Consider the following 16,329-nt stretch of genomic DNA (forward strand, 5'->3'; position numbering starts at 1 on the left):
TGAACAGCTGAGATAAAAATGTCTGAACATAATTTTATTTACTAAGTAATTACAATTGCTACAGTTTCTTGAATGTTTTATCTGATATTTATCCATGGGCCACAGATGTTCCTTGAAATAACTTAAAGATACATCCCAAGTGTAGCAGTTCAACTTCAGATACCCCAACTTTAGTTTTTGAATGGCTCTAAGGTGTAGCCCAAACAGAGCATAGCACAGCAGCCTATGCTTCAGGTAACAATGGTGACAGTTACAAGGTCCATATCTGAAAGGAATGGTCACAACCTCCTGGCTGTATGTAAAGGATAAAAAGCTCATCTGGTTTTCTTTCCATTCAGGTAGTTTTACATTTGGAACTTATTGTACATAAACAAGATGATCTGTGTTGATTGTGGTTATTGGCATTACTGAATATTATTTTTGTTCAGAGCATACATAGTGTTTTTGAGAAAAAGGAGAATGTTAAACAAAGACTTACCCCCTCCACCTCCAAGAAGACTGGAATTAGCTAGGAAAAGCAAAAGGAGAATAATTAGCATTAAATTTAAATATGAAATGGTACAGAAGGTGAAAGTATTTATTTATAAGGTACAAATTTATATTTATAGTGTAAAATTGTTGAAACTGATTATTCATATTATAGAATGTACATTCTATTAAAACAAAAACAATTCGAGTTACTGTTTTTCATTCAAACCATTCCATTTTTATCTGTTTGTCCAAAGACATTATTGGTTCACATTTTAAAAAAAATATATTTACCTAAATTATTCTCAAAATCTTTATTTGTAAAATACCATGCAACACTTCTGGGCCTGTAGATTAATTTAATTAAAAACAATGTATGAAAATTGTACTACTTTTAAACTGCATAAACTTCTGAAACTGTATAACTGTCCATGCAATATTCCTTTGTGACAACCAAATAAAGGCGCAAAACCCCTTGTCAGTTTAGAGATCAGCAAATGGGCTTTGGTGCCCTCTGTGATTAGTTCTCTAGGGTCTCTGTGACATGGGGCCTTTGTGGATGAAAATCAGTAAAGAGCAAATTATCCCCTAATCAGACATCTGTAAAAACCACAGTGAATGAAATGCTAGTCCCATTACAATCCATGGGAGTTTTCACATTGATTTCAATGGGGTCAGGATTTCACCCAGTATATTTACATGCTGCTCTACTGTATCTATTCATCTGTCTGTCCAAGTCATAAAGGGTAAATTTTGCACAGCAGTAATTTGCAGAATAAGGCTATTCAAGACAGCTGTTCAAATTAAGCTGGTGTGGCTGCAGCCACTCATTGTCCCTCCACAACTTGGGCATAAGAATGGGGAAATGGTAAGCCTATAAGCTTGCCCCCTTCAGTGAAGTACTCATCCTACAATTGTATGGGAAATGCAAGTTCCCTTAGCACAAACATTTGGATGAAAAGCTGGAAATAAAGGTTCAAACTCTACTTAATTAGTTAAGCAACAGGAAGAGGCACAAGCACTTCTCTCCAACCTTCATACCTTACTGATGAGCAAAGGAGGAGCGAGACTGTAAAACATTCCTTCCTCCAGAACCTAAGGGCTTATCTACACAGGGATATTCAGGAAAGTTAATCTGAATTAATTTTTATGTGAATTTAAAGTGGATTAGTTAAACTGCATTAAAACCATACAGAGAAACTCTGATTCAGAATTAAAGTGGCCTTAATTTGGCTTAGTTTAATTCACTTCCAAAGTGAAGCTGCTTTTCACACAGTTTCTTTGGGAGTGAATTAAGATAAACTGAATTAAGGCCACTTTGGGGACTTATCTACATGGCCCTGCAGTGCAGATTACAGGGGTGTGAGCTGCTGCAGCACACACTGAAGTGGTGCGCTGTAACTGCCCCATATAGACCCTGCTAGTGCAAACTAAAAGATACCTTGTTTGTGTTAATATAGTCCCATTTTAACATGAACTAGGTATCTTTTAATTTACACTAGCGGGGTCTACATGGGACAGTTACAGCACAACAAATTAGCGTGTGCTACAATTCATAACCCTCTAATCCACATTGTGGGACCATGTGGACAAGCCCTAATTCTGAATTAGTGTCTCCACCCAGGGATTTATTGCAGTTTAGCTAATCTATTTTATATTCACACCTTTAGTTAATTTGGATTAATTTTCCTGAATGCCCCTATATAGATAAACCCTAAGGCTATGGGGAAGTATATAATATATGTTGTATTGCATGCATCTCCTTCTAGTATCTGAGCTTTCCTATTTGAAAGGAACTATTCCTATAGGAATAGTCCCCATGACTACGGGACTAGTAGGAATAATTTATGATCACCAAAATGATTAATTGTGACACAGCACAAATCCATATGGTAGGTGTTGTTGATGGTTTATTTTAACAATCTAAAGAATTCATATTGTACACTGTCTATTTAGTTTGCTTTTTCATTACTTCTTTTCTTTTGGGGGGTACATCTCTTACATCCTCTTTCAGTCATACCATCAGCTCTTCCTGACACTACAGAAGCAGTGCCACAATTGCCAAGCTACGTTTTCCATAAAATAGCGTATTTAGTAACTAATACAAATTCCTTTTTGTTTAAAAAAAGGAAAATGTCCTGTTATTGTTATTTACTGTTATTGTACCACAGCAAGAATCCTTTAGACTCGTGGGTATCATTTGAAAATACTAGCAGGTAACAGAACTGTAGCCCTATACAAGTTTCTTTGCAAAGATAAAATGATATATATTGCAAAGATTAGCAGGAGGCTTTGATCCATATATTTTTACCACCTCCTATGTTCACTGAATTTCAATACAATACCGAAGAAAAGCACACGACTTAAAGAATTCCATGAAATGCAAACAGCTGATGTATCCTTTACTTTAGCAGTTTCCAAACTACTTTAATAGTCAATATCAACTCTCACTGCAATAACATTAATCAATACATGTATAAGCTGAAACTAGCACAATTGTAAAATCAGACAAGCTGAAAAAAAGGAGAAAAGCCCCTAACACGATCGTCCTGCAACACAGGATTATTCTCTGAAGTGTATTAGAGCGCTTTGTCCATTCTACTTTTAATGAACTCAAGTTCCAGGGCTTCAAACACTTCTCTTGGGAGACTTGCCCAAGATCTTATAGACCTCTCTGTTAGAAAGTTTCTTAGGATATTCAGCTAACATTTTCTTCTGCAAAATCACATCCTCCATCTGCTTAGATCACATTAAATTCCCTCCTTCCTTGACAATTTTCATTTTTCAAATACCTGTAGAACTTATTAAAACATAGCACACTAGTTAGCATTATAAAAATTCAATAGTAAAAACATTTTAAACAAAGATTTTGGCCACAGTGTATCACAATCAACTACAACTATTAGAATTACTGTAGTAACTTATTAACATTGTTCTATTTTACTGTCTTTGCCCTTCAGGACAGACAGCACCTTAAGGACTCTTGCCCCAGACAGAACGCTCACATTTTGCCACTCTTCCTGCCTTTTCCAACCCACAAAACCACCATGCCCTGCATGAGACTTGGAGACATTCCTGTCACACACACAGAGAAGGTCACTGAGCCTAGGAGCTACTAGTACACACAACCGTCATCTGCAGTCAGACACTGATCCAGCCTGGGTCAGCAGCCATGATTCTTGTCCTCATCCTCTGCCCTAGTCTACAGCTGAGCACGGGATTCTAACCAGACCTGGGGAGAACAAGAAAGAGTCTGCTTCTGAGACGAGAGAGAGGATAGGGTGAGAAGGTATATGAGAACCTATGACAAGAGACAGTGAGAGCTAGGGACTTCCTGTCCCCCATTCCCTCCCAAAGCTCCCTTCAGAGACCACTTCCCGACCCTTGCTAAAATTGCTCTCTGCAGTCTCCAGCCCACAGCAAGTTCCCCAATTTTCACTTTCAAAATCTGGTTATAATGCACCCCTAGAAACATGCCTTTAAATGTATGCCCATTTATATCAAACCAAGTGACAGCACACAAATTGCCTGAAGAAGAGCTCTGTGTGGCTCAAAAGCTTGTCTCTCTCACCAACTAAAGTTGGTCCAATAAAAGATATTATCTCACCCACCTTGTCTCTCTAGTACACAATTCAGGCAGCCTGTACTGTAGGCACTTATTCGTAAAAATGTCAACAATTTACACATGCTGGTAAAACATGATCCTGCATTCCTTACTGGCAAACTCCCATTGAAGTCAGTTGGAGTTTGCCTGGATAGAGGCTGCAGATTTTGGTCCTGAAGAGGTCATATAACTTTCAGCTTCTGAGTTTTAGATTTGGTACCATCATGTCAGAAGTAAAAAGAGAGTTTCCTAGACTCAGATTAATCCCTAAGGAATAATCCTTCACATAAAAAACCATGAGTCTGCCCATTGGGTTTCGGACCAAGCCCCAGCGAGGTGCTTAAGTCCCTAATGGACTTTGAAATTTATGGGAGTTGAAAATGCTCAGCACCTCACAGGACTGCGCCTTTATTCCGTGCTCAAGAAATAAATGATCAGCAGTTACAGGACAACTGAAGAAGTCCCATTAGTGCATACCTGTTCTGACCAATGCAATCGGCCTTCACGCTAAACACCAGCATTCCTCCCAAAACACAGAAAACACAGATGTGCAAATAATTTGGAGGAAACAATTTAAGCAAGTTTACTCTCTTTCTGGTTGTGGATTATCAGCAACGAGATCTTAAGTTGTCAAAATATATTCATTATTCAAATGTATACATTAATATATTTTACAAATATGGATGGAACTTAACATTCTAAATTTGATCTGCCTTACTTAGGGAAGTCACATGGCATTGTTTGTGCTCACTGACTGAATACGCACAGAACTTCTGCAACAAATCCTGAAATTCCCTTCAAATTTCACTTTCTATGAACATTTTGGACCTCTTGAATGCTTGTGGAAAGTAAATTTTAAAAAAAGTTAATTCGGATGAAGCAAATGAATTTAAAAATCTGAGTATTCACAAAAATTCTTTTAATATTGCAGACAGAACAAGTGAAAAAAGCTGATTTTTTAAATGGACGTTTACTGACAGTGAAGCTTTTATCATCTGCTGTCAATTCAGTTGAGTTTAGTAACAATAAATTACTAGAATAACATGGGGGGGGGGGGTGTGTGTGGTTGTGTGTGTGTAGGTAGGTAGAATACTCTGACAAAATTTTAAAAATGTAATTTCTTTTGGGACCATCTCTTTGCAAAGGGTTAACGGCACTGGTAACAAATTGACATCTGTCAGCATAACAAAAAACATACTTTAAAAGTTGATTTGATATTATCGGACTTAGCAGATGTTTGATCTTGTTTTCATATAAAAACTTAAATACTTGAGTTGATGGATACTTTTTTAATTGTGAAATTTATTTAAGGAGATATCTTTATACTTGATGATAGTGTGAGATGCAAGATGTTCTATCTCCAGAGACAGCATTTTTATTTAATTAATAAGACTTCATAGAAGACTGCTGGTGAGCAGGGTAACAGTAATTTATGAAACAGGCAGCTACATTTCCTCGTACACGTTTTGTGAAACATCCTTTCCTGCCACTGTATTTTGTTTGATCTGTTCTCAAAAAAAGCTGGAGAGAACAAAGTAGAACTGTGAGCAAGCAACTTTGCCTTACACACACACTAAAATGTTTTTGGCCAGGTGGTACAATAAAAACCTAAGTAATTCTGAAATATATTTGATAAATAATATACAGCTGACTATGGATTAGCACTATTATAGTGCAACTTTACAGGAAATGCTTTCCATACCAATCCCTTATAACCAAGAGGGGGGGAAATAAAGTTTCAGTAGTAGACTCGGGATCAGATTTACACAAAGGTATTTAAGTGCCTAATATAGATAGGTGCCTAGTGTGGGATTTACAAAAGCACTTAAGTCAGCTAGGCACCTAACTCCCATTGACTTACAGCGCCTAACTCACTTAAGCACTTGTGTTAATCGCACTAGGCACCTATCTATTTCTTTAGGAACCTATACCCCATATGTGAATATGGCCCTTAAAAAGTTACTGAATGTTACTGAATGTGCACAGCTCTGCATTGTGGCTGGTGCCTCCAGTGTTCTATAGTGAAGCGTATTTCTTCTGTGTGATCTTGACTAAGTCACTTCTGACTGTGCTTTTGTTTTCTCATCTGTTAAAGGAGGGATACTACTAATCATCTCACAATTTTTAATAAATAGATATCTGAATTTTTACTGCTTATCCAAAGGTTTTGAGATTCCTCAGTCATTACTAAGGCTACAATTTAGTCATGGAGGTTGCGGAAGTCATGGATTCCGTGACTTCAGCTTGCGGTCGTCGGGAGCTGCAGGGTCCACTGCCGTCCACAGGGCAGGGAGCTGCGGGGTACCCCTGCCACCTCTGGCAGCCCCCCAGAGCTCCTAGCCACCACGGGCATTGGGGAACCCCCAGAGCTCCTGGCCCACCACAGTAACCCCCAACCTCCCGGCCACCGGGAGAATCCCTGAGCTCCCAGCTACCACGAGCCCCTGGAGCTGCAGGCAGCAGGGGTAACCCACAGCTCCCAGCCCGTGTGGGCAGCGGGGAACCCCCAAGATCCCAGCTACCAGGGGCCACTGGACCTGCAGCCAGCTCCCGGCTGACACAGGAGGCGCCCGGCCCCCACAGGCACCTTGGGCCACCCAGAGCTGCAGGCGGTAGGGGTACTCCGCAGCCCCCAGCTGCTGTCGGCAGCTCCTCGCCCTTGCACAGCTGCCCCGCTTCAGGTGGTGTGGGGATCCATAGATCCCCATTTTGTCCCAGATATTTTTAGTAAAAGTCACAGACAGGTCACAGCTTCTGTGAATGTTTCTTTTTTGCCCATGACATGTCTGTGACTTTTACTAAAAAGATCCAAGACAAAATTTTAGCCTTAGTCATTACTACTGTTATTTTTGTGATGCTTTCATAATGTCAGCGCATACATGCTTGTAGAGTGCTAGGCACTGGTCTCAGTTTGCAACAGCTAAGCATTACTTTTCATACAAATAATACATAACTTGCTTGGGGCTCTGCCCCAAGCTAATTCCAGTCAGACCTTTAAACCACACCACATCATCACATATGTGAGGTCACTCATTGCTTTAAGGATTGGTCTCAACTTTTTCCCCCAAACAGAATGATTTTGGGGACACTGCCACCACTGATGAAGCTATTCACACCAATAGCTGCAACCTCTCTAGCTGTTAACACCTCTTATTCACTGCACTTTAACTTGGGGGTGGTTAAATACATTTTTGTATTATAGCAGAGCAGCACTTCTGCTTTAGTTAAGGTTGAGAGTCGCTTACTGTTTAAAATTTCTTTCCACAGATTTAAATATGCCCATCTGAGTTTAATAAATGCTCTGGATGATTTGTTCATCTACTTGGGAAAACTACCTTCTGAAGTCTGCTGTTTGAATAGCTTAACCTATTTTTAAAATACAAATAATTGAGAGCAGAACATATTCCATATACACTCCTCCTCCAGGCCTAGCAGGACCAAGGGTTTAAGCCTTCTACACGTGTTAGAAATCCAAGTCTCCCTCTCTTTCTGTCAGAAATAGAAGAGAAGGGCCTCAGCCCTCAATATTGGAAAAGATGTTCGCTATACCCTATTACTGTTTGTAAGAAGTGCCCTAAGATTTATAGTTATCTCCTTGAAAAGAGATTTCTTCAAGCATGACCTGATGAGTCCAAAAATCTGGCAGTCTGTTTTCCTGAGATTTGCATTAACTATGGGAGTAGAATGGGAGATAAACTTGATTTTTTCTACACATCACTTTTTTTTTTCTCCCCAGATTCTAAAGGCATAATCTACATATCAGTTTATCTGTTCTGGTTTAAGCTTAATAATATCTACTGGGATGTCTTGTAAGTATTATGCATTTAAAAGAGTATTCTCTATCTGGACTAAGTGGGTATGGCTTGATGGGCCTATGTTAGTTCCACATGCAAAACATGGTGACTTATCAAGTGAGTCCAATCGTCCTAAATTTTCTAGGGTGGCACAGAGCAGATTTTAACCTATGTTTCCTGTCTTTTCACATAAAATGGGTGTTACCTCAGATTTCAAGCTTCTTTAGGAGGTTCTGTAGTTTGATGAGACAAAAACATCTTTTTTAAAACACTGCAATATATTAAAGAGTTTTTTCAGGCATAGTTGTGGCTGACAAAAGGATTGTCTTTATCATACTGTGCATCAAACAATAATTGACATAAATTTTCTAAGTCTCCTACTTTCACTTCATTACCAGCTTCATTCACCATGTGCTTTTACGCAAGAAAATCACCCAAATAATGGCATACATTACAGTCTTGAAGCTTAGTAATTGTAAGGAAGGACTAACTGAAATCTGATGTCAAGAATAAAAGTCAAAACACACAAAATACTATGCGAGTATTATACGTAGACAACACAGCAGTCATCACAAGTGACAGCTGTGGAAACAATATACAGACAAGAACACACCATCAATTTGGCACAGCCTAGTGTTTACACTATGCTAGATAAACACCTTCCAAATAGAATAAGTAAAATGCCCAAGGTTCTGCCTCACATTGTAATCCAATTTGAAGTAGAGCAAAAGAAATTTAACAGTAGATTAAACTGTCTAACATGTAGTAACTAACCATAAACACATGAACAATAGTTTGGGTTAAAGTATGTACTGAACATTTCCATATATACTGAATAACCAGAAATGGTGGGGACTGCTGCTACTGGGATCTGAGCCACATGGTACTTTGAGCCTTCACGTTACCACGGTTACTTCTCAGTGTGAAAAATAATCAACCATAGCAAAAAGTGTAACTTAAAAACCATGTAAACTTGTTTTCAAGAAAGATGTTGATACGGGTCTCGGAAATCATCAGTCCCAATCATCCTGCAGAACACACAGGAGTCAAATAGGGAAAGATTTGAAATGGGAGAGAGGCAAGAACGATCAGGATGGCTGGTACGTATCAATGTGTATAATATTTCCCTGCTTTACAGGTCACTCCATAGATTATGATGGCATGCAGTTTATGTGCAGCTTGCTTTTTATACTCATTTCAATGTTAATGGCAAACATATAAGAAATGCAAAATCTCATTTTAACAGACACACAAACAAGCTACAACACAGACTTAAGGGTGCTATACGCAAGGATCCAGATTTAGATTTCATCCATTTTGTGTGGCAATTCATGTTTTGTTCAATCATTCAAGGCCTTCTAGGTCAACCACGAGGCAATTTTAAAAGTCATCTGTGCTGAAATAGAAAGCAAATCAAGAATTTTCAAGATAGAAGAAAAAGGACAATGTGTTATGTGTACCAGAGACAATTCTTGACACTGTACTTTGGATCACTTGTATGTTTTGTTAAGATACTGATATAGCTATCAAAAAACTATAGCAATCTCATCCATTGTTGATGATTTTGACAACGGTTTTTAAACTGGCATGCAATGAGTTAAGAGTTTGAGTTCTACCTGTACTTACAAAAATATCATCAAAAGAAATGTCTGAATTATTCTTACAAATAATATAAGATATTTTTATATTAGGCAAAGATATAAGACCCTGACAACTGGAATGTGAAGGAATTTTCCACTTTTATAATCAAGACCTAGCTTTTAGCTTTTAAAAACTACAAGTTATTCACTCCTGAATCTCACAAAATCTACTTCACTTACAAACACGTTCCTGTGTTTTATTTTTCTGTTATGTAAGTCTGTAAACTAGAGTATAAGACCTGGTTACTATTTCATTTTCAGTAGTCTGGAGACAGAGGCGTAATCTTTGATTTCAAGAAAAGGAACATCTGTATTAACAAATGCCTTCCAAATATTTAATAAAAAAATCAGTTCTATCTTGTGAAGGAAGAACAAAAAACTCTAAAAGGTATTTTCAACAGCCAAGCAATAATGGGCAACATTCAGATGTCCCGTTTAGCAAACAATTAGTACTTTAAGAAATTGAAGCCTACAGTTGAAGGGAAGATATCTAACTTTTAAAGTGGCTTTGCTACAACTTCGCAAGTAGGAACAATATGTTGTTGCAGTGTTTTAGGAGCCACCAGAGAGGGAGATTTTTGATACTGAATAACAATCTCCTCCAAGTAGATAGACCCCAGGTGTAAGGCCTTATGAGCCTAACAGTAAAATGCTTGAAAACTGACCAAACAGCAAATAATTAGCATCTTCTGTATATTACAGTTTCTACAATCATTTCACCTATCTTTTCTTTATAGAACCTAAAACTGGACATAATTCCCATAAAAGACCATGTAAGTTTGTTTGTGGAAGAACTGCAGGATCTGGCTTATACTTATGGTGCACACATTGATTACATAGGAAATAACACGTGAGTTAACCAGAGCATTAGAGAACAGAATTAGATGAGTTAATTGGTTACAAAGCGCAGTCTTGCCCTATGAGGAACCTGAAGAACCTTCTGTGGAACGGGTGAATGTCTATATGAAAGTAAGCGTCTTTCATGTTCAGAGCCATGAACCTTGTGCCCTCTACCAGAGAGGGAATTGATGCCAATATAACCAAGCAAAATTTTAAATTTTCAGAGAATGTATTTAATTGGCATAGGTTGATTCGCACAGATCTCCAGCCACTGGATTTTTTGGGAACCAAGAAATGTGGGAGTAAACCCCTTTCCTTGATGTTGAGGGGGAACTGGTTTTATGGCCCCTTTCTGAAGGAGAGAATTTACTTCTAGATGAAGAATATCCTTGTGAGAGTGACCCGAGAAGGGTCCAGAAGAAGATTTGTGGTGGGGAGATGAGATAAACTTGATTATGTAGCCACAGTGAATGGGGTCTCGTACCTATTTGTATGTTGTTATTGCCCCCCAGTTGTGAGCAAAGTGGGTAAGGTGGCCACCAAAGTTTTTTTTGGGTCAGCAGACAATAAGGCCTGGCATCAATATCTGTAGGCAGTACTCCAGCATACCATTAAATTAACCCCTTGGACGGTGGGTGGGGTTGGGTAGTGATCATACAGGTAGAAGCAGCATACTTGAGCCTTTGAACCTTTTGTTTGTGTAGGAGTTCATAACGGCACTGATAATAAAATGCCTGAAAGGGAGGTCTGGGCCTATAGGATTGCTTATGATGTTTCCTCTTTCGGGGCTGGAGTGTAAATGCCCAGGGAATGGAAGATTATCCCAGAGTATTTAAGAGAGTGTAGAGATTCATCAGTCTTTTAATTAATGAGGTTAGACTTAAAGGAAAGATCCTCAATGGCATTCCGGACCTCCGAAGGGTACTCCGAAGATTTAAACCATGATTCGCACCTCATGACTACCACTGTGGCAATGGCGCCAGCGGGAGTGTCAGCTGTGTCTACTGCTGCTTAGAGTGATGTTTTGGCCACCACCCTGTCTTCATCAATGAAGGCTTGGATTGGGACCCTGTCTTCCTGAGGAAGGTTGTCTTTAAAGTCTAGAAATGTTTAATAATTCATAAGAACATAAGAATGGCCATACTGGGTCAGATCAAAGGTCCATCCAGCCCAGTATCCTGTCCTCTGACAGTGGCCAATGGCAGGTGCCCCAAAGGGAATGAACAGACAGCTTTTCATCAAGTGATCCATGCCCTGTCACCCAGTCCCAGCTTCTGGCAACTCACATTTTGTTACCAGCGCCCGGTAGTTAGCAACTCTGAATTGGAGACTAGCCAATGAAAATATTTTCTCTCCCCAAAAGGTCGAGGCATGCAGTGCCTTTGTCAGTTGGGACAGTCTTAGGGTGCTGTGTGCTGACCTGTCTGTTGCTGCTTGCACGGCTAAAGATTTGGACACTGGATAAGTGAATCAAAACTATGCATGAAATGTTGTTTTTCAGCGTTCTTTGGGATGGGGCACAAGAGGCAGGAGTATGCCTTAAGCACCCCAAGGCAGAGTGTACCAGTGGTCCCCTGGGCAGCCATATTCTGAAGGAGACAGATGATTCTAAAATCTCCTGTGGTTTCTGTCCAGGCTTATCTCCCTCAGCGGGGATAGGATGGGGAGGGAGGGAAGGCTCATCTGGAGCATAAGATTCGCCCGATGAAATAATAGGCACCTGTGCTACTAGCAGTACTGGAGGAAAGATGTTCCGAGTTGTGGATGCAGTAAGAGAGGATTGTCTTCTTCACAAGGTGGTTTCTTGAGGACATAGGACTGTCTGAAAGGAAAGCTAGGCTTAGCCAGGCCCAATAAAAGAGGAGATTGTGGATAAGAAAGATAGAAAATATCTTCCAGCGAGGTAAACATTTCAGTCCTTCCCAGCATTTGGGGAGTTCTTGAAGAGGGTACTGGTGGATTTGGCGTATCTGATGGTCTAGTACTCAGAGAATACTACACAGAGTACGTGGGAACCATTAAATGGGGTCCCAGCACAGAACACACAGACAGGGCTAGTGGGTACCAATCTTTTGGCTTGTATGATGGAGCTGGAATCGGTACCATCAGATCCTTCTTCCTTTATGCTTTTCCTTCTTGAATGGTAGATGTCTGCATTCTTAACTCCTTAGGATCCACATGCAAGGATTCACCCGACTTTGACTGAGATGGAGGAGGATCCTTTTTTCTTAGAGCAGATCTGGATGGGGATCTGTCCTTATGTCCATAGTCATGTCCCCTACTCTAGTGAGTAGGTTTCTTAGGCTTAAGAATTTTAGCCTCTTCTCCAGAGCTTGTGCTCAGAGGGTTTTTTTTTTTTGGGGGGGGGGGGGAGGAGACGGGGGACGTGTCTTCCCAGCTTGCATTCAAGAAGAGCCTCAGACTGCTCCATGAAGTGCTTCCATAGACGGAGCTCTCTTCACTCATGAGTTTGGAGAGGGAAGGCAGCAGCAGACACTGCACTCAGTGGAGATGTGAGCATCACCAAAGCAATAAAGGCAGAGCTGGAGTTCATTGCTAATGGAGAAGGAATGGGGGCAGGAGATGCAGTTCTTGAACTCTGAGACTCTTGGCATCATCCCTCTCCATAGGGAAAAAGTCTCTGGGGCAGGAGGAACTAATCTAACTATACTAATAGAAAAACACTACAAACATGAAGTCTAAAATACAAAAAGTACTAAAAACTATTTACAAATTGTATTTACAGGTATTAAAAATAGAGGAAGATAAAGCAGACAGAGAGGATTCAGGTCATGAGGCTGTAAGAAGGAACTGGAAAGTTGTTGGCCTGCACTGCCCTTTATACCCTGTTTGGAGCATGACTAGATCTACCATGTGTGTGCAGACCAACTGACACTGGTTACTAAAAAGCTCCAGACTCAGGTGCATGGTACACATGTAGAATACAGGTGCACAAGTAGAATACACACAGGGAACATCACTTGAAGAACTCCCCCTCCCCAAATATGCTAGAAAAAGAGGAATATCCAGCCACTATTTTCTGTATTATTTAGACTCTTTTCTCACATGCTCTGAAAACTTAAAAGAAATTTTCAGAAGCGTTAAATATAAAGGAAGATCACAAGCAATCAAACTGCTATGAAATTTATAGATACTTTCAAATACATAAGGGAGGAAAGTCACAATAGCCTAGCATAAATCACACCATTTCCGATGGTGTTGGACAATGCCTCTCTCTATCAGGCTGTTTTTCATCTTTCCTACCTGCAGATATTTTGTCCATGGGGTTTTTTCCAATAACTCTCATGCTGAACCTCTATTATCCACATATTGGGGAACAATTATATTGTCTGTTTTTCATGCTGTTTGTATGTGTTGCATGTATTGACGGTGTACATTATCCTTAGGTTGACTAACTTATTTTGGCACTTGAGTGGGGAAGTGCACCCATGGATAACACATTGGCTTCCCTATGGTCTCTTGAGCAGAAGCTCCTTTTGAATGTAATAAGTTTTAAAATGGCTGCCCTTTGTCTACAGAGACAAAGAGACTCCAATCCCCAGCTTTTTGACTGACAAAGACCACATTGCTAGAGGGAACAATTTTTCCTGAAGAATTGAAATCTGTTGCTGAGGTTAAGACATTGAGAAAAGCAATTTCTTAAGCCAAGCTGGAGAGAGAACGAGTTTGACTGAAGAACTTTAAACACAGATTTATGTATTCCTGGAATTCTAGAAGTGATATTACCTCTGTGAACTTTGCCACTACTTTTCCATTTCTTATATACTTTTAAAATGTCCATCCCCACAGTATCTACTTTTTTTTTTGCGCGCGCACACCTTTATTCATCTTTGCTCAAGATTGTAACAGGACTTGAGCACATAGCAAGGAAGTATACTAGGAAAGAACATGATACATCTGTGGCCACTCATTTCTCTCCCAAGCAGTGCAATCAACACAGTGCATTTTTTATTTGGAGTTATACATGGAAATTAGGGTCACAATGAACTATGAATTCTTCTCTGCATTATGTATTATGTAAATTCATAGCCTTCCAGGTATGTCAGATGTTCAACTCTCCCTCGGCAGCTGGTTGCACCCAGCCTCTGTATGGAGCTATCGGGATCTAACAAGATCCACTAAACACAATGATGCCGTGACTTGTTCTTGTGCACAGCAAACACTTTGCTTCCCTAACACTACTAGTCACTAGGCATCATGATGAAGCCTAATAAGCAGATAACCAACATGTTTTCTAGTTCTAATGATCCAACATACCTTAAACCAATAAACTGCTACATGTTACTTACATTGCCATTACAACAGAATTCCTTCTTTCAGTTAAAAGAACAGGAGTACTTGTGGCACCTTAGAGACTAAAAAATATATGAGAGCATAAGCTTTCGTGAGCTACAGCCCACTTCGTCAGATGCATAGAATGGCGCGCGCACACACACACACACAGAAGTTGGAAGTTACCATACAAACTGTGAGAGGCTAATTACTTAAGATGAGCTATTATCAGCAGGAGAAAAAAAACTTTTGTAGTGATAATCAAGATGGCCCATTTAGACAGTTGACAAGAAAGTGTGAGGATACTTAACTTAAGGAAATATCTAGTTTGCATATTAATTCAAGCTCAGCGGTTTCTCGTTCGAGTCTGTTTTTGATGTTTTTCTATTGCAAAATTGCCACCCTTAAATCTTTTACTGAGTGGCCAGAGAGGCTGAAGTGTTCTCCTACCGGTTTTTGAATATTATGATTCCTGATGTCAGATTTGTGTCACATTGGTAGATGTGCAGGTGAATGAGCGCCCCTGATGGCGTGGCTAATGTAATTAGGTCCTATGATGGTGTCACTTGAATAAATATTTGGACACAGTTGGTATCAGGCTTTGTTGCAAGGATAGGTTCCTGGGTAAGTGGTTCTGTTGTGTGGTGTGTGGTTGCTGGTGAGTATTTGCTTCAGGTTGGGGGGCTGTTTGTAAGTGAGGACTGGTCTGTCTCCCAAGATCTGTGAGAGCGAGGGATCATTTTTCAGGATAGGTTGTAAATCTTTGATGATGCGCAGGACAGGTTTTAGTTGGGGGCTGAAGGTGACGGCAAGTGGTGTTCTGTTATTTTCTTTGTTGGGCCTGTCCTGTAGTAGGTGACTTCTGGGTACTCTTCTGGCTCTGTCAATCTATTTTTTCACTTCAGTAGTGCTGGTAGCGTAGGGCCTGAGGAGAGAGTCCACACAACAGAACCACTAACCCAGGAACCTATCTTTGCAACAAAGCCCAATGCCAACTGTGTCCACATATTTATTCAAATGACACCATCATAGGACCTAATTACATTAGCCACGACATCAGGGGCTCGTTCACCTGCACATCTACCAATGTGATATATGCCATTATGTGCCAGCAATGCCCTTCTGCCAAGTCCATTGGCCAAACCGGACAGTCTCTACACAAAAGAATAAATGGACACAAATCTGACATCAGGAATCATAACATTCAAAAACCAGTAGGAGAACACTTCAGCTTCTCTGGCCACTCAGTAAAAGATTTAAGGGTGGCAATTTTGCAATAGAAAAGCATCAAAAACAGACTCGAACGAGAAACTGCTGAGCTTGAATTAATATGCAAACTAGATACCATTAACCTGGGTTTGAATAGAGACTGGGAGTGGCTGGGTCATTACACATATTGAATCTATTTCCTTAAGTTAAGTATCCTCACACTTTCTTGTCAACTGTCTAAATGGGCCATCTTGATTATCACTACAAAAGTTTTTTTTTCTCCTGCTGATAATAGCTCATCTTAACTAATTAGCCTCTCACAGTTTGTATGGTAACTTCCAACTTATCTCTGTGTGTGTGTGTATTATATATATTCCATTCTATGCATCCGATGAAGTGGGCTGTAGCTCACAAAAGCTTATGCTCTCATATATTTTTTAGTCTCTAAGGTGCCACAAGTACTCCTGTTCTTTTTGCAGAT

General features: G+C 39.9%; 1 protein-coding gene across 4 annotated transcripts in view; it reads right to left on the reverse strand.

Annotated features, from left to right (window-relative positions):
- Positions 1 to 16,329, reverse strand: part of MACROD2 (mono-ADP ribosylhydrolase 2) — a 1,526,954-nt gene that overhangs the window by 1,215,448 nt on the left and 295,177 nt on the right. For all 4 annotated transcript variants that reach the window (XM_074949635.1, XM_074949637.1, XM_074949636.1 and 1 more), the window contains exon 4: positions 479 to 508. In XM_074949635.1, coding sequence (XP_074805736.1) covers positions 479 to 508 — 30 coding nt within the window. The remainder of the gene's footprint in view (positions 1 to 478; positions 509 to 16,329) is intronic.

This window comes from Natator depressus, chromosome 3, assembly GCF_965152275.1.
Source record: "Natator depressus isolate rNatDep1 chromosome 3, rNatDep2.hap1, whole genome shotgun sequence".
Taxonomy (NCBI): domain Eukaryota; kingdom Metazoa; phylum Chordata; order Testudines; family Cheloniidae; genus Natator; species Natator depressus.